General features: G+C 32.6%; 5 protein-coding genes across 5 annotated transcripts; 2 read left to right on the plus strand and 3 right to left on the minus strand.

The window, feature by feature from the left end:
• Positions 1 to 127: 127 nt before the first annotated feature.
• LOC105629227 (endonuclease III homolog 1, chloroplastic) lies at positions 128 to 4,477 on the plus strand (the record flags this gene model as incomplete). Its single annotated transcript, XM_089720306.1, is given in 7 exon segments — positions 128 to 246; positions 1,148 to 1,214; positions 1,925 to 2,016; positions 2,186 to 2,323; positions 3,068 to 3,172; positions 3,647 to 3,730; positions 4,111 to 4,477. Coding segments are annotated over 7 exon segments (749 nt in total), but the record flags the coding sequence as incomplete, so codon positions are not given.
• Positions 4,478 to 4,814: 337 nt separating this feature from the next.
• Positions 4,815 to 9,022, minus strand: FTA (farnesyltransferase A). Its single transcript, XM_012210778.3, has 5 exons — positions 8,705 to 9,022; positions 8,486 to 8,595; positions 6,077 to 6,197; positions 5,823 to 5,918; positions 4,815 to 5,589 (listed from the first exon to the last, which is right to left on the minus strand). The coding sequence occupies exons 1-5, from the start codon at positions 8,945 to 8,947 to the stop codon at positions 5,164 to 5,166; spliced, it is 996 nt and encodes a 331-aa protein (XP_012066168.1). The 5' UTR covers positions 8,948 to 9,022; the 3' UTR covers positions 4,815 to 5,163.
• A 450-nt stretch (positions 9,023 to 9,472) lies between these two features.
• LOC105629229 (gamma-secretase subunit APH1-like protein) lies at positions 9,473 to 14,014 on the plus strand. Its single transcript, XM_012210780.4, has 6 exons — positions 9,473 to 9,698; positions 10,129 to 10,284; positions 11,284 to 11,369; positions 12,132 to 12,257; positions 12,458 to 12,585; positions 13,702 to 14,014. The coding sequence occupies exons 1-6, from the start codon at positions 9,586 to 9,588 to the stop codon at positions 13,843 to 13,845; spliced, it is 753 nt and encodes a 250-aa protein (XP_012066170.1). The 5' UTR covers positions 9,473 to 9,585; the 3' UTR covers positions 13,846 to 14,014.
• A 387-nt stretch (positions 14,015 to 14,401) lies between these two features.
• LOC105629230 (S-adenosyl-L-methionine-dependent methyltransferases superfamily protein) lies at positions 14,402 to 20,037 on the minus strand. The gene is made up of 8 exons (XM_012210781.4): positions 19,876 to 20,037; positions 19,030 to 19,210; positions 18,781 to 18,843; positions 18,475 to 18,541; positions 18,208 to 18,308; positions 17,146 to 17,190; positions 15,720 to 16,190; positions 14,402 to 14,903 (listed from the first exon to the last, which is right to left on the minus strand). Exons 2-8 carry the CDS (start codon positions 19,162 to 19,164, stop codon positions 14,733 to 14,735), a joined length of 1,053 nt encoding a protein of 350 aa, XP_012066171.1. The 5' UTR covers positions 19,165 to 19,210; positions 19,876 to 20,037; the 3' UTR covers positions 14,402 to 14,732.
• A 3,934-nt stretch (positions 20,038 to 23,971) lies between these two features.
• LOC105629393 (uncharacterized) lies at positions 23,972 to 25,429 on the minus strand. The gene has a single exon (XM_012210988.4). It carries the CDS (start codon positions 25,352 to 25,354, stop codon positions 24,101 to 24,103), a length of 1,254 nt encoding a protein of 417 aa, XP_012066378.2. The 5' UTR covers positions 25,355 to 25,429; the 3' UTR covers positions 23,972 to 24,100.
• Between the last annotated feature and the right edge of the window lie 26 nt (positions 25,430 to 25,455).

Raw genomic sequence — 25,455 nt, forward strand, 5'->3', positions numbered from 1 at the left:
TGCTGGTTTATATGCCTTGGTTCATAAATGTCATGTTGGTTGACAGCTGACAACCTAAGTTGCCAACTGGAGGATATTCAACTGTTATACACTGATCTTTTCAAATTTATGCATTTATTTGATGCAGATGAAGCCCCTGCCGACTGGAAAATAGTGCTTGAAGGGATCCGCAAAATGAGGTCCTCAGAAGATGCACCAGTAGACACAATGGGATGTGAGAAAGCTGGAAGTTTTCTTCCTCCTAAGGTATTTTCCCTAACAGTTTGATACTGGCTTTGTAAAGAGAACAGGTAGACATTAGGTTATTACTAGTATGTCATCGTTAGATGTCAGCATATCTTTCTTGTTTTAGATTAAAAACTCTGATGCTTCTCTTCTTTGTAAATTTTCTTAGCTTACAGCTTCTTCTATGTTATCATATTGCTTAGAGGAAGTCATTTTATTGTTAAAAGTCTTATTTTGCGGCACATTATGGCTATAATCATGAAATTCTGCACAATATTGTCGTACAGATAGACTGTCACCTAACTTAAAAGCTCTTCAATGTGTTAATATGGTAAAAGTACATCCCATATGTGAACTATGGTGGTGGGTACGTGGACCTCCTAAATTTGTAGATGTTTATTTCACCAAGGTGATGGCAAAGTCTTGGTTTGTCCCTTCCTTTGTGAGATCTTTCAGCAACAAAGAGTATTCATTTTGTTGTGTATGATTTTTTTCCCTAGGAAACCTATTCTTTCTTTATGGGCTTCCATTTTAATACATTATCATTTGGAGAATAGCAGTTCAATAATTATCTGAAGGGCATGTGAAAAGGACATAGTGATGCATCATTTGACTATTTGAGGAAAATAAAATAAATAAGTTTGCATAATCCCTATATCAGCAAACTTTTAATCTTTTCTGGATTGGATAACTATTTCTTGCAATTCAACCGACTAGTAAGGTGTAAAGATGATTTTTTTTTTTATCGGAAGTCACTATCATCCAACTTGCCTATTATGAAGTTTGAACTCAAATATAATTTCTTGCCTTGTCTTCCATGGCCCGTTGCTCATTTTGCTTTCTGGTGACTTCTTATATCAATAGTTTGTATGATATTTTAATCCCATATATCAAACTCCTTATCTTTCCACTTTTTATTTAGGAAAGAAGATTTGCTGTATTGGCTTCATCACTTCTATCAAGCCAAACCAAGGATCATGTAACAAATGGCAAGTTCATTCTGATAATATTTTATCGTATATAGAAAAATAGTTTAGAATTCCAAGTTTCATTCCTTCCAGGAATTTGTATCAAAATAGATTTGCTATATACTAACTCCTAGGGATCCTGAAATTTATTAGATTACTCTCAGTATGGTCTGATATGACATCAAAATAGAGTTGTCATAAAAGTATTAGCCAGATTACCATTAATATGTAAATTACAGACTAAAGTTACAAAGGGACTGAGATTGTAAGCTGTCCAAGGGAGAACAATGAAAGAAGGAACTCTGAGACCTATAAACGAAAAGTTATGGCAACTGATTTTGAAGAGTGGTGATCAAATGAATGACTTAGCTAGGTGACGTGCATCTGAATATTCACTCTGAGCTTTGCTTTAAGGAATTTGAGGAGACTAAAGCTTGAACTTAGAATGAACTTACTCAGCAATGCTCGTCTTTGGCTTGAAGATGACCTTGGACTAAAATAGCCTTTGGAATGAATATTTATTTTTAACTAACGATAGAAGTACCTGCTATAAAGAGGGGGCAGGGCTACTAATCAATTTCCAAGATACTTTAGTCCTTTTAATACAAAAAGCTTGTGTAGTCAGTTGTCTATAGTGTATGAATATGGTATATATGTTCATGCATTTTTGTATGTGTTAGTGTTAGTCCTTTTCTTTTGCTTATAACCCCTTTTCATCTTTCTTCGTCCAGGAGCAATTCAGCGTCTTCATGAGAATGGTCTGCTAACTGCTGATGCCATTGACAAAGCTGATGAAATAAAGATTAAGGATTTGATTTACCCTGTATGTTATCTTAGAAATCATATCAAGAAATTGTTCAAAATTTATCTTGTTTTACCTGGGATATTTGATATCCAAAAAATTCTGACCACCAGCTTTTTTTTTTTTTTTTTCTTTTCACATATATTTGCTGCAGTGGTTATTTATACTTGTATTATAATTCTATTTTCAGGTTGGCTTTTATACAAGAAAAGCTAGTAATTTGAAGAAAATAGCAAACATTTGTCTCACAAAGTATGATGGAGACATACCTAGAACTTTGGAGGACTTGCTGGCTCTCCCAGGGATAGGTCCTAAGATGGCTCATCTGGTAGGTACTGATTACATTAGGACCGAAATTAATTTTAGGGCCAAATTAGCCCCTTACTTTTTTCAAATTCATCCAATCACACTCAAAATTAATTTTGTGAATAATGTAGCCCTTGACTTTTTCTTTTCAGATTAATTGGATCCAATTTTTTGTTAAAAAGAATAGAAAATTATTTTAGTAAAGAATAAAAATTATTTATATATTTCAAAAATTACGAAAATCACACTATCCATTATTTTTCTCAACTTTTGCGATCATCAAACGTCTTTAACTTTTTCCACCAAATAAGCATTTCTTGTTTTTAAATTTCTCTCACTCTAATAATAGACATTAATATTCTGCTGAATTTTATTTTTCTTTTTAGTGAGTGATAATAATTGCTTTTCAGTTTTAAGATTAATGGGTTTTTCTCTTTATTTATTAAGCATTTTTAATTGCTTAAAATGTAAAAACTTAATTTTTTTTTCTTTTAATCAAAAATATGGTTAGTTGGCCCCAAAATAAAGAGTCAGGGACTAAATTGGCCCCAAGTTAACTTTGGATTTGGTAAGACGAATTTAAAGCAAGTTGAGAGTCAATATGGTGCAGAATTTGATTTTGGGCTTGCTTGGACACAATTGAAAAAGTCAAGGGACAAGTTGAACTTTAATCCATCACATTAGATTCATTACAATACGATTGCCATGGGACGACAGAAATTAATGTTGAACTTTTTCTTAAGGCACTCTGATTTTTCATCTATAGGTTATGAATATTGCATGGGACGATGTTCAAGGGATATGTGTTGATACCCATGTGCACCGCATTTGCAATCGGCTTGGATGGGTGTTTCGGCCAGGCACAAAGCAGGTACCTTATGTTGCATTGCCTGGTGATGTCATTCCAAAGAAATTCCCATCTTTTTTTCGTAGTTTTCTTTTGACCTATTTTCCCACATTGATAGATTTTGGAATATTTGACTCTTTTTTTTCTGAAGTTCCCTATGCATGTTTTAAGATTTTCAAGAATCAAAATAACAAATATATAAGTTAGGAAAGATTGTTTATGTTTTGTGTATTTCAGCAGAATCAAACCAAGGCTTGATTTTGTTTGTTTTTTGAGAAAGAATGAAGAAGAATTCTCTGTGGAGAACAAGGGGTGCTCCCAAAGAACTCGAGAAACAACTAGGAATAGGAATATGAGAATAAGCTAAGCATGTTTACGGGTCTACGACCTTGTATGCATAGAAACATGTTGAGTTTGTTGGATTTATTGCACGCATAATTTATTCATCTTTTCTGGTCTACACAAATCATTACGTCAGCTTGCTCATCTCTTTGCTAGAAAACTTCTACTCCTGAGGAAACAAGACAGGCTTTGCAACTATGGCTTCCTAAGGAAGAATGGGTTCCAATAAACCCTCTTTTGGTACGTGTAGCACTTTCATTCACACTTTTACACATGCTACAGCAGCATAAGTATATACATACACACACACAGACACACACACACACACACTCTCTCTCTCTCGCTTGGCATAGTTCCAGATGCAACTAGAATTGGCCGGGCAGTTCTCCAATCAATTCCAGCTGGTTTCAAGGCCAAAATTCAATTTCTTTTAATCGGTTCCAAACTTGAACCAAACCCTTGGTTCCAGCCGGGGGGTGGGGTTGGTCATGCTTCCAACTTTCAGCAACTGGAACAACCAGTTTCAATGTTCAGAACTGAACCTTAATAATGCCTGTATATTTATATTGAAAGACATTTTAATGTTGACTGAAGGTCCTTGGTTGCTTACAAATTAACAGGTTGGATTTGGACAAACAATTTGTACACCTCTCAGACCTCGCTGTGGAACATGCAGCATAGCTGAGTTATGCCCATCTGCGTTTAAGGAAACCTCAAGTCCGAAATCCAAGGTGAAGAAGTCTAGTATGAGCAAGAATCTGTAAATCAAGACCAGTTCCTTAAAGGGATTTGGCAACTCATTTACCACCCAGTGTATGCATTGTAATGGCAAGTGGAGCTTGAGAAAATGGCCTTGCTAGTAGCAATTTGACTTGCTCATTTTGGTAAAAATCATATTGGGCAACCGTGTAAATGTCAAATTAATATGCTAATATATTTTCAGCCATATATACAAGCGAAAAATGCAATTTTCCCTTTCTCCAAAAATGGCTTAACTTTAGCTGCACAGATTTATCTGCTTTTAATTTCAATTTTCATACATATCACATCAGCCAAATGGGCTAATTTATTTGTTAGTGCATGAATTTTTTTTTTTTCAGTGTCTAATTTCTGTTATTATTACCAAGGGTTTGAACCATTAGCTTTTAAACTGAAGTTTTTTTCGGCTGGAATTATTCGTTGGAGTACTAAAATGGATTAGTTTATTCCTATACTTCATACTCTCGTTTCCTTTCCTCTTCTATAAAACAGAACATAAGATAAAATCATTTCGTATCTTTTCTGAAACATCCGAATATAAAAAATCGTTTAATCATACTTCCTGTTTCTATCCCATGAATAATCATTTCTTTCTCATTCATAAAAGTTCCCAATCACAATACAAATGCTACACAATGTTTACTCAACCTTCAAAACAAACAGCCGACTGCCTAGATAACAGCAGCAGCAGCAATGGTATTAGTACAAGATTTACTCAGTTTCAAGTGTCATATTACAGTGAAATAGTTAATAGACTGTCTCCGCTGGATCCACAACATGCTAGAAGTTGAATAAATTCGGGTTTTACACAAGAAATGAGTACACAGAACCAAGTTCTCAAATCTCCACATCAATTCCTTGCAAACCGATCACATTGTGAACCCGCAGAATTTTAACCCAGTAATTAGTTAGGCCTATGCGGGACGCTTGTTCTTGCGCCAAATCCAATAGTTAACTCTCATTGGATCTACACGCTCCAAAACAGAACAGACAGCTTTTGCCAAGTCAGGCTCTGGTGGGTCTGGATCTGATGCCCTCAGAGCATCAACAGCATCTCTAAACTCTTGTTTTGCTTTAAAACCATGGCAAAGAAGATCCAAAAGTGTGCTCAAAGCAAATATGTGGTTGGTTTTGACACTCAAAACCTTCAAACATACCGTTGAGACTTGATGATCATTAATCCAAGATTCAGTGTCATCTTTATAGAGGCCTCGAAGATATCGCCATGGGCTCTCATTCTCAGGGTTAGCTAAAATGGCCTCAATTGTGTACTTCACTTCGGACTCTCTCATGGCTTTTAGGCCTCCCAGAAAGGGAGATCTAGTTATAACAAAATATCTCTGTTACAAGACAAAAATATACACACAAGTTTCTTAACCAAGAACATAAAAGAGAAGAAATTTTGATCTAGAATGGAAATGGAAGTGCATTAAAAGATGGGTAGTGAACTATGGCAGGAGTCATTTACAATAAATTCATTCCATGCAAATCATATAGGTCATATGTGGATGTGCAATTCAAATATTCAAACAAACATTTTATTATTATCATGATGTTCAGTTGAGTTCCTTGCCTGATTCCAAGCAGAATTATTAAAAACATCATCTTCAAGGAGTTGCCGAATATAGTTAAGTTCATCTTCCCATCCTCCTAAAGCCTGCAGTACCCACTGCACAAGGGGTAAAGGAATAAACTTATTTAAAAATAGAACTGGTGAAAACCCAGACCAGAGAAACAAAGAAATAAAAATAAGAATTTGGGAAATTTCATCCAAAACAGAATGATGCCTTGGATTCAGCATGTGGGGATAACGAAAGAAGCACAAACCTGCCTGTGGGACCAGGCATGATAATTTTTAGCATCCAAAGAAAGAATCTTCCTGGTAAACTCAAGTTCCTTAGCTGTAGCATCAATCCCTAATTTCTCAGCAGCCCACCGCCTATGATGCCTGCAAAACATCTATCATTAGAATGAACATTGTGAATGCTAATGAAAATTGGAACAGTATGTTAATGCTAAAAATTGGAACAATTAAATTTGAAGAAGCCTTGGAAGTTGGCAAAATGAAATAAAATAAAATCTATAAATGGCTTTCAAATGTTAAGATCCAAGGTTTTCAAAACTGGCCCAGGCATTGATCTAGTTAGAGCAAATGCTCATAGAGCATTGTACTCCAAGATTGGAAAGTTACTCCAGGTCAATGCACGTGTTAGGATACAATAGGATACGGAATTGTAAATAATAGGTGATGTGGCTGTTATGAGCGTATAAATACTGATATAAAAGGATGTTAATATAATCTTTTGAACAATCAATATATTCTCTTTATTCCTTCTGTCTCTCTTTGTATCTTTTCCTTCCCTTTCCCCTCTCTTTCTCCTATTCTCTCACTTGCCAAATGCACGAGTTAGGTTGTTTCCTAACATTTGGTATCAGAGCAGGTCAATGTTCGGATGGGTTCTGCTATTCTCTGATTCTCATTCTCCATTCTCCTTTTCTATTTCTTCTATTCATTCTCTCCTCAGCCTCTGTTTCTCTCTCCCAAATCTCTATTTCTCAATCTTCTACTCTAGTTCTCAATATTTCTCATTATTCTCTAGTGTAAAAAAAAAAATCAATCAGATGTCGAAAACTAAAGCAGAACCAATTCTTGTGACCCGACTTCACCAAATCCTTCAAGACGCTAACATCTACTTAACATCTACGAGACCACTATTGGCGATGTCATTCGGAAATTGGCGGAAGATCTTGGAATCAATTTATTAGGTCGGATGGATTTTATTAGAGAAGAAATTACCAATTATTTCGAAGCCCTACGGATGATAAAGAGGAAGATGATGATTTTGTTTTTGATTCTAACTTTTGGGATGACAATAAGTCTTGTGAAGGAGTTGAAGAGGAAGAAGAAGTTAAAAAAGAAGAGTGTAAAGAGAAAAAGGGACAGAAATTGAATGTGCAAGCTCAATGTGAAATTGATACAATCTTGGAGCCTCTTCGTGATTTGGGTATTGAAATTAATCCTAGAGATAAAATTCAAGATCCAACACCGATTTCATTGCAACAAAATCTGAAAATTTTGATTGAGGAGGGTAATCTCTTTTATCTTGGTATTCAAATTGTTCAAGATTTGGAATCTATTCATGGAGTTTCCAAATTTGCACCTAACTTTTCTGCTGAAAATATTTTTAATGAAAGAGGTGTGCTTGAGTGTTGTGTGTTGTGGGACTGGTGAACTGAAGATTAAAGCACGTGGTTATGACATGCTTAAAGAAGATGAATTGAAATTTGGATGAAACAGAGGAATAAATTACGCTCTGTTAGTGGGAAATTCATGCCTTGTAGATGTTTGTGAAAATGTCAAAGGCCAATTTGAGTTACAAATTATGGAGTTTTCAAGCTCATTCATTGATATTGATTGGTGTAGGCGAAGTGGTCTTTTCCTTATCAGTTTTTCCTATTTCTTCTTGTGCCTTATGAAGCTGTATAGAATTTTCAATATTATCTATCTTGGTGACCTCGAGTCCAAAACAAGAAGATTGCCACCTACAACAACTATACAGCTTTGGATTTATTCGATGTCAATATATCCTTCACGACAAGGATCTCAGAGGAGGGAGTAATTGTTAGGATACAATAGGATACTGAATTGTAAATAATAGGTGATGTGGCTGTTATGAGAGTATAATTACTGATATGAAAGGATGTTAATATAATCTTTTGAACAATCAATATATTCTCTTTATTCCTTCTGTCTCTCTTTCTATCTTTTCCTTCCCTTTCCCCTCTCCTTCTCCTATTTTCTCACTTGCCAAACGCACGAATTAAGTTGTTTCCTAACAGCACATTGTCCTCTTTAAGTGAAGAACAGCAGGAAGATGCATAAAACAAATACTCATAGAGCACATCCATCTATTAGAAAACGATATCTGAATCATGTTGCTTAGTTCCTGATAGATTTCATTTATGAGGATAGGATTTTACAGCCCAAAAAGGGCACAATTGTATGCAGATCAATATTTACCCAATTTCCTAATGTGTGATACAAACAAGATAGTAATCAATTTACCGTCCTTTTTTAAATCAAAATCAAACAGCAGTACAAGCTTTCCTGATCTACAGTTTGAGTTCATGACGATACTCTTATTGACCAACTCAAAATAACTAAATCAGCAAATCCTCTTCTAAATTAATCAACATAAACAACTAGGAATTGAAAAAAACACAAAACTTCCTCACCATATCTGATAGTTTTTTGTGTTTTTCTTCGCAATCCGTTCAATATAATCCAGCTCTTCATGCAAGTCTATATTTAATGCTTCAAGTACTAATCGCCTAAAATGCCAAACCTTTCCAAAACAAAAATAAACAAATAATTGATTCAATACAATCGAAAGCCGGAAAAGATAAATAGTAAACAGAAATTTAAAAAAGAGAAAAAAAGAAGTAGGCTTTTACTGTGTAATTGCCGGGATTGAGGAGGATGGCTTGGTGAGTGAGTTGAAGAGCGCGAGGAGATCGCTCATCTGAGAGATAAAGAGCACGGAAATAGTTCATAGTCTCCTCAAATTCTGGCTTGTAGGCGATAGGAACCACTGGATTGGGACCGTCATCTTGCCGGACGGGAATTACGTCCGACCATTCTGGCCTCTGGCTTAGTGGTACAATCTCCTCCGGTTGCTGGTCGTCGTCCGAGTCCATCACTTTTTACTTCTTCTTCTGCTTCCACTGTTTGGTCTCTTTAGTTTACTTGATGAGAGTGTACTAGTAAAAGAAATTGATGCTTAATAATTACTACTTTCAAAAATATATATTAATAATTAATGATTTATTTATTTAATTAATTAATTAACTCGAATTATTTAAGAAATATTAGATGTGAAAAATCTGCCCAATCACAAAATTTTTTTATTAATTTAATCAAAAATATTAAAAAGTGAAGGATTATTATGACATAATATTTTTTCCAATATATTTGATTTGCAATGCATACAAAATAAATTTCAAGTAAATTTTTTATTATAAAATTATTCATTTTTACATAAATATATGCAGAAAACCTCAATTAAATTTATTTTTAATAATAAAAATATTATTTTATAAACCAACTAAAGTGATAAAAAGTTAATACATTAAATTTATGTAAAATGAGCAGGTAGATTTTATCTTAAAAAATAAAAAATAAATAATTTATTTATACCAGTATATCATGCCTATGCCTATTCCTATTGTCCTTCCTTTTCCCTTGTTTCTTTTCTTCCTTTGTTCTCCTTTTACTGGGTGTCCTTCCTTCTAACACAGGAGAATTAGGACCTGGTTATCAGAGAAGGGGAAGGAAGATGACGATAGCTGCAGGGATCGGATACGCTTTGCTAGCCTTAGGACCTTCTCTTTCACTATTCGTCTCTGTTATCTCCAAAAAGCCTTTCTTAATCCTCACCGTCCTCTCCAGGTACATTTACTACTGTACTATTAACCCACCATCAATTTTCACTTCAATGTCTCTTCTTTTCCATTTTTAACAATATATTTTTATTTTTCTTTTACATTATTTGCAAAAGGTTGTGAAATTTAAAGTGAAAATGAAAGGGAAATTGGAACTTTCTGCTTTCTCACATTATATTTGGGAATAAGTTGACCTATTTTTATTAGGGTTTTAAATTCTGTAAGAAGGTTATGTGAATTCTCTGCTTTTAGGTATGATAGAGATTACCAAATCAGTATGTAATGTAGCTAACTAAGTGTAAGTTTTGGACAAAATACGGATATATCTTAAATACAAACTTGAAATAACCAAATGGTTATTTTTTAATTTCCTTTTTTATTTGATTGCTGTCTGGTTTCTCTGGTCTTTAATGGGTTTCTGCAATTAATTTATGTAGCACATTGTTATGGCTTATAAGTCTGATTGTGCTATCTGGAGTATGGAGGGTTTTTCTTCCTCTGAAATCAAAAACATGGTGGCCATATGCGTTACTTATAGTTACTTCGGTCTGTTTCCAAGAAGGGCTTCGGATTCTCTTTTGGAAAGTTTACAGGTAAGTGTATGCCCCTTGTAATACTTCTTACTTTGATTCTTGTTGTTGTTGTTGTATGCAATGCATGAACAACATATTTTTAATTATATTCATGAATCAAAGTATTGGCTTTGCGTTCTTACAGTGGAAGCACCTTTTAATGGAATTTGATGCATGTTCTTGTTAATTGTGCATATTTTTTTTGTACAAGTCTATCTCCCTGATCAAAACTTGTGCCTTTTAGGCGATATCTGGTACACTAGACTGGAATTTAAATATAATATAATCAAAGACACTTTTAGTTCAGTGTTTGAACTAGAAGTGATTTTGATTATATTACAGTACATTCATTATAGTGTTCCAAACATGGCCCTAGTTAAATGTTTAAGCATGCTATGATCTTTTGAGTTCTATGTTAAAAATCTATATGTATCTTCAGAGGATATGAATGGATTGTGAAGTTACTTCGATGGGAGTAAAATTTACACTTTGGAGCTAATTGACAATTTATGTTGGCCATTCCATAATAATATAAAGATGAATGATAAAAGATACAGTTTGTCAAGACTTATAGAAAATGTTTCCAAAATTTTTAAGCTTGAAAGAATTTGCAAAGTAGAAAAGAGTTGCTAACTTACAAGAACCTTGTAGCTGCTAGTTCCTTTGTTTGGAATATTTTTCAATAACGTTGATGTTCTCCAGTTGTCCGTTGGCGTACTTGTATTCACTTGATAAAGGTGTAACTTTGTTAAAAATAAAAATATATGTTTTTTTTTTTTTTTTTTTTTTTTTTTTTTGTTCCTTTATGTCAAGGAAAAAGGAACAGTCTCTTGTCCTTTTACCTTTTTTCTTTTTTTTAAATTGCTTTTAACCTTAATATATAGTGTGTGATATGTATATGTAGGAAAATATGTGATAAAGAACCTATAATTTGGATCCTCAACAGATACTAAAGTCTGACATGTGCTTTCAAGAATTTTCTGCTTGTTTCTGTAACATTCTTTTGTTTTGGAAATATAGGCGGTTGGAAGATATATTGGATTCTTTTGCTGATAGGGTCTCAAAACCACGCTTATTCCTGACGGATAAAATGCTAATTGCTCTAGGTGAGATTTGAACAGGTTTCAAGTTCCTTTTATATTGCCAATTGTTAGATCCTACAACTTCCTTTTTAATTGCAACTCTGAACTCCGTTCTCCCCCTTTAATAGAGGACAATCATGGATTTCTAAGTTGTGGTGATATTGCAGTTACCTATATTGATGGAATGCAAATGGTTTAGATTCAACTGAGGCATTGAAGAGCAAAAACAAAGATGTCAAATCATGGAATTAGTTTTTGTTTATCTAAAACCATCTAATCATTTGGCCTCATGTACAATAGAGCAAGTTCCTCAAATAGGTCTTGCTTTATGTTGGTCCCACCTTTGGTCTCTATATTATGAGAAGAGTTGTCAATTGATCTTTCATCTACTATGACAAAACTTTAGATTTTATTGACTGACCTGTCTTCACTGGAATTTTATTTCAATATTTGTAAATATTACGGAGCTTTTGTTGGGCCAGGATTTACCAATAATACTGAATTGATGGTAAATTTCAGTTTACTGTGCATTTCGGTAAATAGACAAAGTTGGATAACGAGCATATGAGAGATGGGAATATCCTTGTATTGCTGTGATATATTAAATTTGCATGTATTGCAGGTGCTGCCATGGCCTGGCCCACAAAAGAAACAAAAGCAGTGCACATTTAGGAAACACACACACACACACACACACACACACACATACTCTTTACCTATTCTATCTCTACAGTTTTTATTGATAATATGATGTTTGAGCTTTTGTTACTTGGTCTATTCATGCAGCTGGTGGTTTGGGTCATGCTGTAGCTCATGCTGTCTTCTTTTGTCTTAGCCTCTTAACACCTGCATTTGGCCCAGCAACATTCTTCATTGATAGTTGTTCACAGATGCCATTTTTTCTTGTTTCTGGTAAAATTTTTCTTCTGTATTATTTATTTATTTATTTATTTTGCAACCCAAGTAGATTAGAAACAATTGTTGATGGGTTATTGATGGTGGCTTCCAAATTGGTTATGTTTATTTTGAGATTTCTATGGTGTACAAATATGTCAAAAAAATATTTCGAATTGTATATTTTTTCTAACTATTTTTTGTCTTACGCATGGCAGCTATTATTGCCCTTGCATTTGTTACGATTCACACTTTCTCAATGGTCATTGCATTTAATGGATATGCAGAAGGGAATAAAGTGGACCAATTTTTTGTCCCTGTAGTTCATCTGGTTGCAGGATTGGTGGTAAAAAGCAAAAAGCTCTCTCTTCTTGACATTCATGCCATTTTTTGTGCAGATTTTGCTCATGATTGTTTTGTATTTGATATGTTCTTTGCAAGTTGAAAGTGGAAAACAATTAGTTTCAAAACAGAAATTCACCAATAATGTTTTATATCACATATTCTTGGCCACCCATCCAATGGAATTCTAAAGTTCCGAGTCGGTAAAATTGCTGGTGAATGTAATATTGTAGCTACAGTTCCCTTCAGAAGTTTCATTTTATGCACATGCATATAAATTTGTGCAGATATTCGCCTACCTTAGACCAGTTTCTCTTGGTTGAAGAATAGCAGTTCAGAGTGTGTAATCAATAAAAATAGTTTGAAAACTTGAAATGAATGCCCAATACATTACTAGTTGGAGAGTTTTAGTTGGTATTAGAAAATTAATAGGGAGTGGGTTGTGTTGCATAGCTTGTTGTAGTATAGTTTATATAGGACTTCTATTGTTGACTTATTCTAAACTATTCATTTCAATTGAGAAGATAGCTTATGAGATTTATCGCATAGTTTGATTAATTTTTTGTGAGGGTTTAATTACAAAGTACCACCTGAGGTTTGCCTCAATATACTGTTTTTCGGTTCTCTCTGTTTCAAAAACTAAGCAATTTTGTCCTTGATCCTTGTGGTTTGTTAATGACTCAACAATTCATTTCTTGATTATAAAATTATGAAAGTTTCACCATGTTGTAGTCCATGATGTTTCAGATTAGATTTTACTTTAGTCCTTAAGTTTTGCATTACAACAATTATTACCTCAATTATTAAATTTTAGAAAGCTTTATCTGTCAAAGACACTTTAAATCTTGTAAATTTTTTTTTTTGTTTGTTGATGATAATATAAGAACCAAAATTACTAATTTGAACAATAGTGGAGAACAAAGTGTATATTATGGAAAACTTTGGAGATTTTATTTTTCTTGAAACTTTGCGAGTAAGTATTTGCACTTCTTTGGGATTAGACTGCATATTTCTTAATTTTTAACTTTTTTGTGTTTCTTGAAGAATTCATCTCAATGCAAAATGTTACTTGCAGTTACTGCTTGAATTACTCTGATTCTTGCCTTGATCTTCTTAATAGACATTGGTCAATTTAGCGTCCGGAGGTTGCGTCGTCGGAATTCCTCTTCTCTATCTTTTGGCAATATTGACCTTGTTGCATTGTGGGAAAATGACATGGAGAAGATTAGCAGAAAATCAAAGCATACGGAATAACTTACAGTAGATAGATTTTTGTAAAGTCTCATCCTTTTTGCAGGACATTTTGTGGTTTCCTTCTGTGGAAATGTATATCATTTTACTTGCTTACAGGCAATTTCATTGCAAGAAAATTGTGTAAAAACATGATGCCTATTTTGTTCTAATTTATGAAAAATTAGGAAATTACCTATTCATTCTTCTTCTTGTTCTTCCTTCTTTGCCCTTAAAATAAAACTTCTAGGTGAAATTAAAAGTGCAAAAATTGAACATTTGTGGTAGAGCTAAGCACATTAAAGTTAAACATTATTTTATAATTTTGGTGATATATTAGAAAATAATGCCTTTTTCTGCTCCTCAAAGCACTATATTAGATCTGCCAACATAATTAATATGTTTTCTTCCCTTCTCACAAGGACCTGTTGCTTCAGGACAAAGCCAATGTCTTCCTAAATCAACAATTAAAAAAAAGTAGAAAGTCCCACTCGGACATTATGAATACAAGTCATTCCAAGTTGAAAAAGAATCGTATCAATCTGCAAATCTAATAAAAAGCGAAGAATACATGAAAAAGAAAAAAAGGATAACAAACAACATGAATATATCAACCTTAGATTTACTTTTAACTTTTTGATTTACAAGTTGAAACTGTAAAGAATCTGACAAAGAATTAAAAAAAAAAAAGGAAAAAAAGAAAAAAAAAATTACACAAGGTATGGCAGCAAAATTAGATGCCTACTGGCTTAACCTTGAGATTCTGACTTCATTATTATGAAACCAAAGAAAAGCAAAAAAAAAAAAAAAAATCAAGAATACTTGTGATCTGTAATTTACAAATATAGTATTTGGAACAAAGAGAATCTGATAATTTGAGATCAGTTAGCAGGTACTTTTTGGGTGCTTCTGACTTCATTTTCACTTGAGAAAGAACTTCCAAATATCTCTCTCAGTCATCTCCTTAACTAAATGCGCCCCAAAAATGCCTTCTTCATCAACCAGACCTTTCAGGTGCCGTACTCCATTACTGAAACCGACATAGTTTCTCTTTGTTGCGAAGTATAATACTCCATATGGCGGCCTCAAGCACTGGATATTAAAAAATAAATAAATAAAATTAAATTATAAACCTACTATAGAAACATGAGTAAAAAAAAAACATGCATTTACTTCCATTATTTTGTGTTCGATCCAAATTCTACAAAAGAAACATTGCAGTCAGTCATCTATCCATATGTAGCATGTGTAAATTTTCAGCTCAACAAAATAATAACAAGGGTAACATCTAAATGGCTCTTAGAATAAAATTGTCAACACATACAATTCTCATTATTGATTTTAAACTTTACATGATCATCAGAGGATTAGTGTTGGAATTTGTTGACCGACAATGTGATAGGAGTACCTACACCTCAAAAGCTGGTCAGACTCTTAAGTCTGCACATAATCCAGGCATTTACTTCAAAGAAAATTCTGTCATTGCAGTCCAGTTATCAATGTGTAAAGACCAAACCAGAGAGTGATTTATGTTGAATTTAACAATAACAGATTGCAAAGGCTAGGGTCAAATTGTTCATTGCATGATTGGCAATGGTCTGCTATTATCAAAGCAACTTCATTTAAAAATGAATAACTTTTCATCGAGTTCCAGTATCAACTTGGTTATCAGAATTTTTAACCAACTATACAGTATCTCAAATTTGACAAATCTTTTACAAATCTGCCTAAAAGTGTGCATGATTCTATGTTTATCCTTTCTGAGGCTTATCCGAAATAAAGAATTATTTTCGTCTATTTTTGCGAACTCTTAAGTTTTATGTCTTCTAATCTTAGTCAAAATATTTGAAGTGAAGATGTCTTCTTTTTATTTTTATTTCTTCATAAAAACAAAACGAAAGAACTAACCTTTTTAATGAGAGCATATAGCTTCTTCAAAGAGGTCAATGAGTATGGGATATCTGTCATCAGAATAACATCATATCCACCTTCTCCATGATCTGTCTCACTGGCCCTTTCCCATGCCCGGCTTCCTGAAAGCTTTCTGGATCGCCTTGAGGAAGTTTCCTGTCCTATGATGCTACCATCTTGGCTACTACATCCATCCATGAAATCCTCCTCAGAGAAACTCAGACTCATCCCTGTTGCCACTTCAAAGGCCTCATTCCTTACAGTAGATAAGACTGTCGGAAGTTCTTCCCAGTCCCCAGCATAAAAGTGCACTGATGGAGACAGAGTATATCTTGAAGGAGTAAGAGGGCTCTCTGGCTGTCGGCTCTGCCTGTCCCGAGCTTGCTCGAGATTAACAAGGACATTTGGTATAGTTGTACACCTTATGGTTTCTGCATTCAGGTCCTGAAAGTGCACTATACTAGCTCCCTGTAAAACAACTTGTTAGCTTCAATTGGCACAATGCAACAATGGATATCATAAAGAATCTACAATCTTCATGTCTTCTAGAAGAAAGACAGCAAAGAAAAAAAATTGCCAATTCCATTCAATTCATTGGTCCTTGTGAGGATAGGATTCATAGGAATAAATTTAAACCGGAGAATTTACGTTTAAAAACTGCCCATCCTACTCAATTTACAGGAATTTCAGAAGGAACATCAATAATTTATTCAAATTATATGTATTGATAAGTTGAAAAATTGTACTTAGATCACATGGCTAACTTGTTTGTAGCACCCATCAAGAAAAAAATTAGATGAGGAAAGTTAAGGCGGTTTGACCATGTGTGTCAAATATACTGCTTGCAGCTCCTGTGAGGAAAACAGAGCATCTTAAATGAGACAAGACTAACAACGGGAGAGGAAGACCCAAGATGACATGAAGTGATTAGAAAAGATCTTATAGCCTAGGTCCTTCTAAATCACTAATGCAAAATCGATGTGAATGGAAGAAACAGACCCATATAATCAATCCCAATTAGCTTGGGGAAAAGGGCTTAATTATTTTTGCCATATGCATAAGTTACTTCAATTATGAAACAAGATCTGAACAACATTAGGTATCTATTACAAAGACTAGGATGGCCACATGGCCTTCCGTCTTAAGAGGAACTTAGCAAAACAAGTGATCTACATAAAAATAATTAATATTCCAGACAACATACAAGATATCCATTTTCAATTTAGTATTCAAATACTAGTCATTCCCATATTAAAAGTAAACAAAAAGGAAAAATAAAATTAAAAACATTGCATTTTCTAGAAATCAAAAGTTAGCAAAAGTTCACAGGCTAAAATAGCCACAATATTCACATGTTTCAATGTAATAATGGCTTAAGAATGATAATATAAGGAATATTGCGATGTGGTTCATTGGTATTTACCTTCAGGCAAGCAAAAATCCCTGGAAGCCCATAGCTACAACCAAGCTGTAAAAATCACCAAATAGAGAGATCAACTGCCAGCTGATATGTTCATTACTTCAAATGAAAAAACAGTTAAAATAGTATTACGATACCAAGAAAAGCTTATGGTTCCTATATCACCTAAGGAAATGGAGAGTAATAAGGTTACTTGATTGTCTAACAACAAATAGAGAAGGCTAATTAGAAAATTTAAGGGGGAAGTCAGGGGCATTTTTAAACTATTGATCTTAATTCCAAAAATATCTAATTAAGAAAACACATAAATACAATTTTCTAAGCAGGCTATAACAAATTAATTTTATAAGTTTCCATCTGGTTTAATCTAGACAAAGCCAACCAATCCTTGCTGTGTAATATAATGCTGCGCCAAAAGGATATTAGGGTGCAAACGAGCCAAGCTAAACCGAGGATGATCAAGCTCATAATAAGTGCGCAAGCCTAAACAAGCTTAATTAAAAAAAAAATTATGTTATAAATTTAAAAATTTTATTCAAAAATGAAAAAATATATGCTAAAAATTTTAATGATACATATTTTTTATGATAAACGTGTAAATTAACTTTAATTATTATGCTATTGAAAATTATTTACTTAGCAAATAAAGGAGTTAAAAAAAAAAACATATTTATGCATAAAAACTATAAATGCAAATACATTGTAATTAAACAAGCCTGGAAAAATGAGCTTGAACGAGATTTTATTAAACTGAGCTTTTAGTAACTCATGAGTAGATCAACTCATTTGTATCTCTAAGGATATCAAAGATTTACCCCTTTTTTGCAGCACCTATCCAATTACAATAACGTTCTCCTTGATAAGACGAGGTATTTAATGATATCCAACATACTATTTAAATCTGGCTAATTCTAAATAATAAAAAATGTCTATATATGCACCATTTCCACATGCATTTGTCTTAAATCATCAAGGCTCTCTAGACTATGAACACAACCAAGGATGACTTTAAAAACATGAATTCAAATCTTAAAATTAGCAAAAGTTTTTCATTAACTCAATTACCTCAAGTACCCTCTTGCCTCTAAAGCTCAATTGTCCATCGCGAATCTCATGCTTAAGGATATTTACAAGATCAATAGAGTTGTCCCAAGATTTCAGAGACCCTGCAAAACCAGAAGGGACGAGTCATCAGCACCATCAATTCAATTTTTCAAATCCTTTTACACTAAAGTACATCGTTTTATTCCAAGTGTTCAAATATCTAGTTGCTGCCAAATTGGTTTAAACAGTTTTAGCTTGAAGTGCTTGCTAGAAATCTGGTATATTTACCATCAGGCTTTGAGGATATCATCTCAGAACCAGTGAACCCTATAATATCAGCAACACTAACTCTTCCCTGCAAGAGTTCAAAGAATCCAGCATGTTAACAACAGACACTATATAAGGGGATGAAAGAAAAGGTTTTAAAGCTGGCAATTGCAACAACAAAAAGCCATATTAGGAAGGTCTTATAACAACTAAACAACATAAGGCTGGTCAACTAGGAAGAACAAAATTCTTATCTTTATAAAATCTCTGGCACAAATGACAACCAATTGCTACATATAAGAAACCATCAAATAGAATTTTACATACCTTGAACACATGAAGACCTTGCACTTCTACATTTTCCCCAGCATATTTATAAGGGTGTGCCATCTGTACAATAGATGATAGGATGTGGATTAATTTTGAAGGGAAATATTTAGCTCCCACTCCTACCTTAAAGTTCAGTCAAACACTCAGTAATAAGTTGAGCTTCATCTTCCATTTCTTTTACCAGTAACAGCATCAGGTTACTTTTTGGAGGGGATTGACATTCAACAATAAGAAGAGAAGGTGTACCTTTGAAGGGAGAATCTCAACTGCAGGAGACGGGAGATGCGCATCTCTCTCTGAAACGCTGGAGATGCTCTGACTCGTTTTGTCCTGAGGAACCAAGCCAGGTAAGCACTGTGCAAGCAAAGATGGTGCACGCATTTTGCCTTACTATTTAGAAAAGAGGGTTCTTGAGAAAGAACAGAACCTGTGAATATCAACGTTTCATATCAGCAATTGTTAAGGATTCAAATACAAAATTCTTAAAGAGTTCAAAGCATCAACAATTCAACGTCATCCAGTAAACTAATAACAAACCTGATGAAGACGGAAAAATAAGGGAAGAAGCGTATTATTCAAAGACACCAAAAGAAAAATTTGCAATCGCAATCCAACACTATGAACTTGAGAATATAACAATGTAAGCACTTTACAAACACTAGGATATCCTCAGAATTTAGAATATTTAAAAAATTTTGGAGAAAGCATAAATAAATCGTTGATTTCCACGTATATAAAGCAAGCAATTCAATATTATTCATTCAATAGACAGAAATAATGTGTCTCAGAATAAAGAATCAAACAAATTAATTAAGCAACAAAAGTCAAGAACAGATACGAAAAAGAAAATAACAAGAAGAGAATCTGCAATAAAATAACATAGATAAACCTAAAAACGCCAATATTCAATTAAAATTGATGATTATGGAAATCTACAAATGTCACAAAAACCCATCTTGAATTGCCAAAAGAAAACAAAACCCAGAAACCAGAATCATATGATATGCAATAAAAACAGAAACTTTAACAATTTGCATATACATTACAAGGCTTAATTAACCCAAGAAAACAAAAACAAAAACAAAAACTCACCTAGAAAGAACAAGAGAAAAGAAGCAGGAGTTCCTCTACGGAAAATTTTATTGTAAGAAGGAGGTCTTCTTATATTATAAGGTACAAAAGCTCAAGAAGATCAAGGAAACTCTGCCAATTTCAAAGAAACAAGATCGTTTCCATTTTTAAAGTCAAAAAGATGACTCTATACCAAAGCCCAAGAGGAAATACAGACTACAGAGAAGCTTCTGAATCAGGACTCATTACTGTAACAATTGTTTGTTTACCATAATGCCCTTAGTCATTTTCCATAATAACGTGATTACCTCTTCGTTTTTTTTTTTTTTTTTTTTTTTTGAGTGTCAGTTTGGTAGATATTTAAAAGAGAAAGATTTTTTTTTTTTTTGTTGGTTTCTAAATTATTTATATTTTTGGCAATTCTATAATTTTTGTTTTCTGGATCTTTTCTTAATTTCTCGTAAGTCTCCCTTTTCACATGAGAAGACTAAAACTTTCATCTTTCTTTCTTCACAAGTGTGGAATATGCTTCAAATTTATTAGAATCAATCTTGACTTTCTATACGTATGGATGTATTTGTGTTGACTGTCCATGATTTGAATATTAACAAAATGAAATAGAAACATTGAATTTCTTCAGGAAGTAATTGAATATTAACAACAACAAAAACAATTAAACTTTAATCCTAAACTAATTACAATTGACCGCGTAAATATTCTATTTTCATTATACTTTGTTTATAACTAAATTCGCGCTAATCTCAAAAAGTAATAAATCTTTTAAATAAACATTTTAATTCAGTTAATTCATATAGCTGATAGCTAATTCATTAATAATGTTTTGATTCATCAACAGTTGATTTGTATTTCTATTTTATTTAAACTTCAATAACCTTATAAATGTTAACAATTTCATTTTATAATGTCAAATTGAGGGGCATTTGGTCATATAGATAGTTTTGGGAGTAAAGCGGCTGGTTCATCGAGTTGCCAACACGGATAACACGTGTGGTAGGTGTTGGTCGAAAATGATTGATTTAACCTTTCTCTAATGATTATTATTATTATTATTATTATTCTAATTACAAATAATATTATTATGATATGACAAGTTTTTTTTTTTTTTTTTAAATATAACTAAAGATATTCGTACTTGTGAACAGCTGATAGCAATTAGGTGATAATTAGCTTATGAATATTAATATTTGATAAAAATTTGATAATAATTGCTGGTAAAATGTAAAGTTAACATTAACAATATAATTGTTTTTTTTATATATTATGATGCATAATGGAAATTTTTTATTTTTAAGTAATATATTATTTTTTATTGTAATATATTATATAAATAAAAAATATTAATTTAAATTTTTAGATAATTTTAATAAAAGGTTATTATTATTGAATAACTATAAATAAAAATAAGTATAAAAAATATTAATTTGAAAATTTTATTACTAGTTATTTTTCTAAAGTTAATGTAGTCAAAATAAAATAATATTCAAAACGGCCAATAACAGCTGATATGAAAAAGTTACAAAACTTAGCCGGTGAAATTATCGGTTGTTTGAACGTCTATTAGCTATTAATTGATTAATAATCTTACCAAATATCTTCAAATTAGATAGTTGATGTGAATCGGCTGCACTAAATACCCCCTAAATATGTTCCGCGTACGCTAAGCTTTTTTATGTACCATTTAGTGATTTAACTTGGTCAAAATGTTATTTCTATTTTTCTAAAAAAAAAAATGATATTTTTATTATTTACAGTATATACTATTTCTATTTTCTAAAAAAAGAACACTATTCTTGTAGTATTTACTCTTAATATTTTAAGGCTTGTTCAACAATATTAGTTATTTTAATAGTTGTTAAGCAATTTTGTATTAACAGTTAATTCTTAGTTATTAGCTTTTAATTCAGGGAAAAAATAATAGGTATGATTGTCAAAGAAATTTAATTAATCCATGTGAAACGCTAAAATTATGGTATTTAATATTTCATAAAAAACTCTGTCAACCTCTAAAAGTTATACCGAACGATACAATTAATAGAAATAGAGTAAAATTAGCTCTAAAACTATTACCAAACAGGAAATTGATCTTATTAAAACTCTTGTAAAATAGCTGATAGCTACGGTTCACATAAAATAAATCACTCTGAGGGTATAAATCAGTTTTTATCATACCGTATTTGGAGTCGACAAATTTCTCAAATTTTCATATAATTGCATAATAAATTTTCAAATCATAGCCTAGCCTACCCAAATGATAATACTAATCAAGATTATTAAGCTAAAAAAATAAGATAAATAATTAAATATAAAGAAAATCATTTAGAGATCCGTGTTGGTTACCATTTTTTTTAATCAAATCAACATAGTTAGCACATAAATTAAAATAAAAACAATTAGAATTGACAATGCAATATTTAAGAGTTCAATATGCAAAGGAACTCAATTTTTTTTTTAATTAATTACAAATTCAATTTGGCTGATTCATTCAACCAATTGGTCAATTATTTGGTAAAGATTATGTGAGATTTTGACTATTCAGAAACATGTGGAATTTGACCAAAAAAATTGGAGAAATGGGTCCTCTTCTATTTATGGCAATAGGAAGTGGGTTCATAATAATAATAATAATAATAATAATAATATTATTATTATTATTATTATTAAATTATAAAAATCATATATATGACTATTTTGAGATTAATCAAATTTAGACATGCTTGATGTAATATGTATGAAGACATTTTGACATTTTGTAAGAGATGGTCCCATAAAACACAAATTTTTCACATCAAATCAACTTATTTTTCCATTTATGATAACCCAAATTAGAATTGTTCATGCTTCTATTGACTTTGAGTTAGATACAAAGAGACATTGCCATAAAATAGAGATAAAGAGTTAGTAGGAAAAAGAGTAGTTGGAGACTAAATTTTTCAATGTCCATGGCTTACCTTACCCTAATTGACATTATTGATATAATGGTAGGTATTAGTGAAAGATGAAGAAGGAAAAAAAATTAAAATAATAATAATAAATCTCTTAATTTTATAGGTAAAATAAAGCCATGGATTTCCATAATTAATCATGGAAATCAATGTCATTCATCTTATTTATTTTTGTCTCGTATTTTTCTTTATACATATAGTTTTTATAATTTTACAATAGACTTAACATATTTATGGTGACGCCTACTGACAATTAATAGCTAGTAAAATAGCTAATTGCTAATAAAATATTATCGATCAGATGTTTAATCTAATTTTTAACCATTAGAATATTTATGCCACCACTAATTTATTATAGCTACAATTTTTTTTTTTATTTTTATTTCAATTGAAGATTAAAATTTTACAATTTCAGAATTTTAAAAATGACATATAATACTATAAAGTCAAAACTGGTTGGATATATGGTTAAATCTGAAAAAGATATAATACAATTTGCTTTCTCATGTAATTTAGGAAAAGATTAGCAGTTTTACCTAAAACTGAGAAACAATATCTTTTCTTTTGAAGCATTGAGACAAAATATGAAACACAATATACACTGATACAATGTAAACGTGCCGACACAAATATTCATAGAAAAAATAGCACACAGACTTACGTTTTAGCTTCAGAAGTGTACCATATTGATTTACAAAGTGTCGGAAATGTGTTCATATTTCATAAACATTGAAATTGAAATGTGAATGTACCGTCCATACCCGTGCAGCCATACCACGGTAGGGCTAGAGACAATTATAAGATCATGAGAGTCGAGATTGATATGTTGGATGGTAGACAATCGTAGGACATATTAAGGGAGACTCAGCATAATGTTCTCCACTGTACCTCGGACCGATGTGCACTTATGCAGGACTGAACCCTAAGTGAGATCAATTGTGGGTATCATAACCTATAGCTCCATGGGAAAGGAGCTCTATAGCACTATAGGGCCAAAGACCTATAGTGCGCCTCTCTCCATAGGTGAATGTTTCGGTATTGACAATTCTACACTGCTTGGAATACCCAAAAGCCTTGAGCATTGAAAAGCAGTTCACAAAACTAATATGAAATTAACAATATTGATAAGGTTGTAGGATTGAAACTGCTTAACCAAACTGAATTGTTCATATTTTGTTAGTTGAACATTACTACCTACAAAAAACATATTGTTTGTTACCGTCAGCTACATATGAATTATTTACATGTAATATCTAAATAAAAAAAAAGGTCGGATTGGATCTTCATAGAGAGTCATCTAGAGAAAAAACATCTTCATTGAATTCGGAATCAACCCCTTCATGCCCATCAAACTCTTCCAATCCTAATAACATCTCAATTGGAAGTTCTCTATTTGTTGTAATATCATCTTGCAAGAATTCTCTAGCCATGCACTTTGATTTCAAATTAGATTCCATTTTCTTGGTACAATTATTATTGCATAATTTTGATGTCATCGAGCTTGAGCTGAACTCGAGCTTTCGCCTACAACCCTTTTTGGCATCCATTTCCTTAACCTGATACTTTGATCCCAGTGATTTATAATAAGAGGTCTCTGGAAGAGTTCTTAGTTTGGGTGGAGACCAGAAAGGAGACATGGAAAAAGATTTCCAAGTTTGTTCTAACTTCCAATCAATTTTGGATTCAGAAGGCCAGAAAAGAAGCTCTTTTATGTCAAAATCCGAAAAATCTGCAGCCTCTGGACTATCACAATACTGCGTGTGTTCATATTTCACATTACTTGGAGGTGTTGAAGGATTGTTAAAGCCTGATTCAAAATTTTGCAATGCCAATTCTGTATCAGAAATCCATTCAGAATCTTCACCTTCAAGATCTATTAATGAAACTGAAAAACTCAGTCCATCTAAATCTGATATCATAGACGACGATGAAGAAGGAGAATCTTCTTCCTTCAAATTTTCCTTGGAAATACTTTCTGCATCTAAAGTTTCTCTCCAGAGAGCCAAATAAGATGCCTCTTCCTCAGGATTTAGTTCTATTGAATTATTCAATTCTGACAGCCATGGAATTAGCAATTGATCATCATCAGAGAGATGCAATGAAGAAGTAGAAAAATCATCTTCTTCGAAAAGCGGAGAGGGAGATGAAATAGCTGAAGATAGCCACGTCCACTCACTATCATCATCAAAGTTTCTTTCTTTAACAAGAATTTCGTCTTCTTCAAAAAGCGAATAGGGAGATGAAATAGCTGAAGATAGCCACATACACTCACTATCATCATCAAAGCTTTTTCCTTTAACAAGAAGTCGCTCATCAAAATCAATATCACCTTCCATTGATGAGTTTTCAGAAATAACAGAAGCAACTTTCTTATCATCAACAGAAAATTCCAATGCAGAAGTAGAAAATATATAGTCTTCTTTGAAAAGCGAACAAGGAGATGAAACAACTGAAGATAGCCACGTGCAGTCATTATCATCATCGAAGCTTCTTTCTTTAACAAGGAGTTGTTTATCAAAATCAATATCATCTACCATTGATGAGTAAAATGAAGAAGTAAAGAATTTATATTCTTCTTCGAAAAGGGAGCAAGGAGACGAAACAACTGAAGATAGCCACATACTCTCATTATCATCAT

Source organism: Jatropha curcas, chromosome 1 (assembly GCF_041381405.1).
Source record: "Jatropha curcas cultivar XTBG-Jc1 chromosome 1, XTBG_Jcur_1.0, whole genome shotgun sequence".
Taxonomy (NCBI): Eukaryota; Viridiplantae; Streptophyta; class Magnoliopsida; order Malpighiales; family Euphorbiaceae; genus Jatropha; species Jatropha curcas.

Excerpts from the sequence above, each read along its gene's own strand:
- LOC105629229 (XM_012210780.4), top strand. The coding sequence starts at position 9,586 with ATGACGATAGCTGCAGGGATCGGATACGCTTTGCTAGCCTTAGGACCT. Across the intron at positions 9,699-10,128 it reads ATCCTCACCGTCCTCTCCAG|CACATTGTTATGGCTTATAA; the intron begins GTACATTTACTA and ends TAATTTATGTAG. Across the intron at positions 12,586-13,701 it reads ATCTGGTTGCAGGATTGGTG|ACATTGGTCAATTTAGCGTC; the intron begins GTAAAAAGCAAA and ends TCTTCTTAATAG.
- FTA (XM_012210778.3), bottom strand. The coding sequence starts at position 8,947 with ATGGACTCGGACGACGACCAGCAACCGGAGGAGATTGTACCACTAAGC. Across the intron at positions 6,198-8,485 it reads ACAAAAAACTATCAGATATG|GCATCATAGGCGGTGGGCTG; the intron begins GTGAGGAAGTTT and ends GATGTTTTGCAG. Across the intron at positions 5,919-6,076 it reads ATGCCTGGTCCCACAGGCAG|TGGGTACTGCAGGCTTTAGG; the intron begins GTTTGTGCTTCT and ends CCCCTTGTGCAG.
- LOC105629230 (XM_012210781.4), bottom strand. The coding sequence starts at position 19,164 with ATGCGTGCACCATCTTTGCTTGCACAGTGCTTACCTGGCTTGGTTCCT. Across the intron at positions 17,191-18,207 it reads GAGGCAAGAGGGTACTTGAG|CTTGGTTGTAGCTATGGGCT; the intron begins GTAATTGAGTTA and ends TGATTTTTACAG. Across the intron at positions 16,191-17,145 it reads GGATTTTTGCTTGCCTGAAG|GGAGCTAGTATAGTGCACTT; the intron begins GTAAATACCAAT and ends GTTGTTTTACAG.
- LOC105629393 (XM_012210988.4), bottom strand. The coding sequence starts at position 25,354 with ATGGTAGATGATATTGATTTTGATAAACAACTCCTTGTTAAAGAAAGA.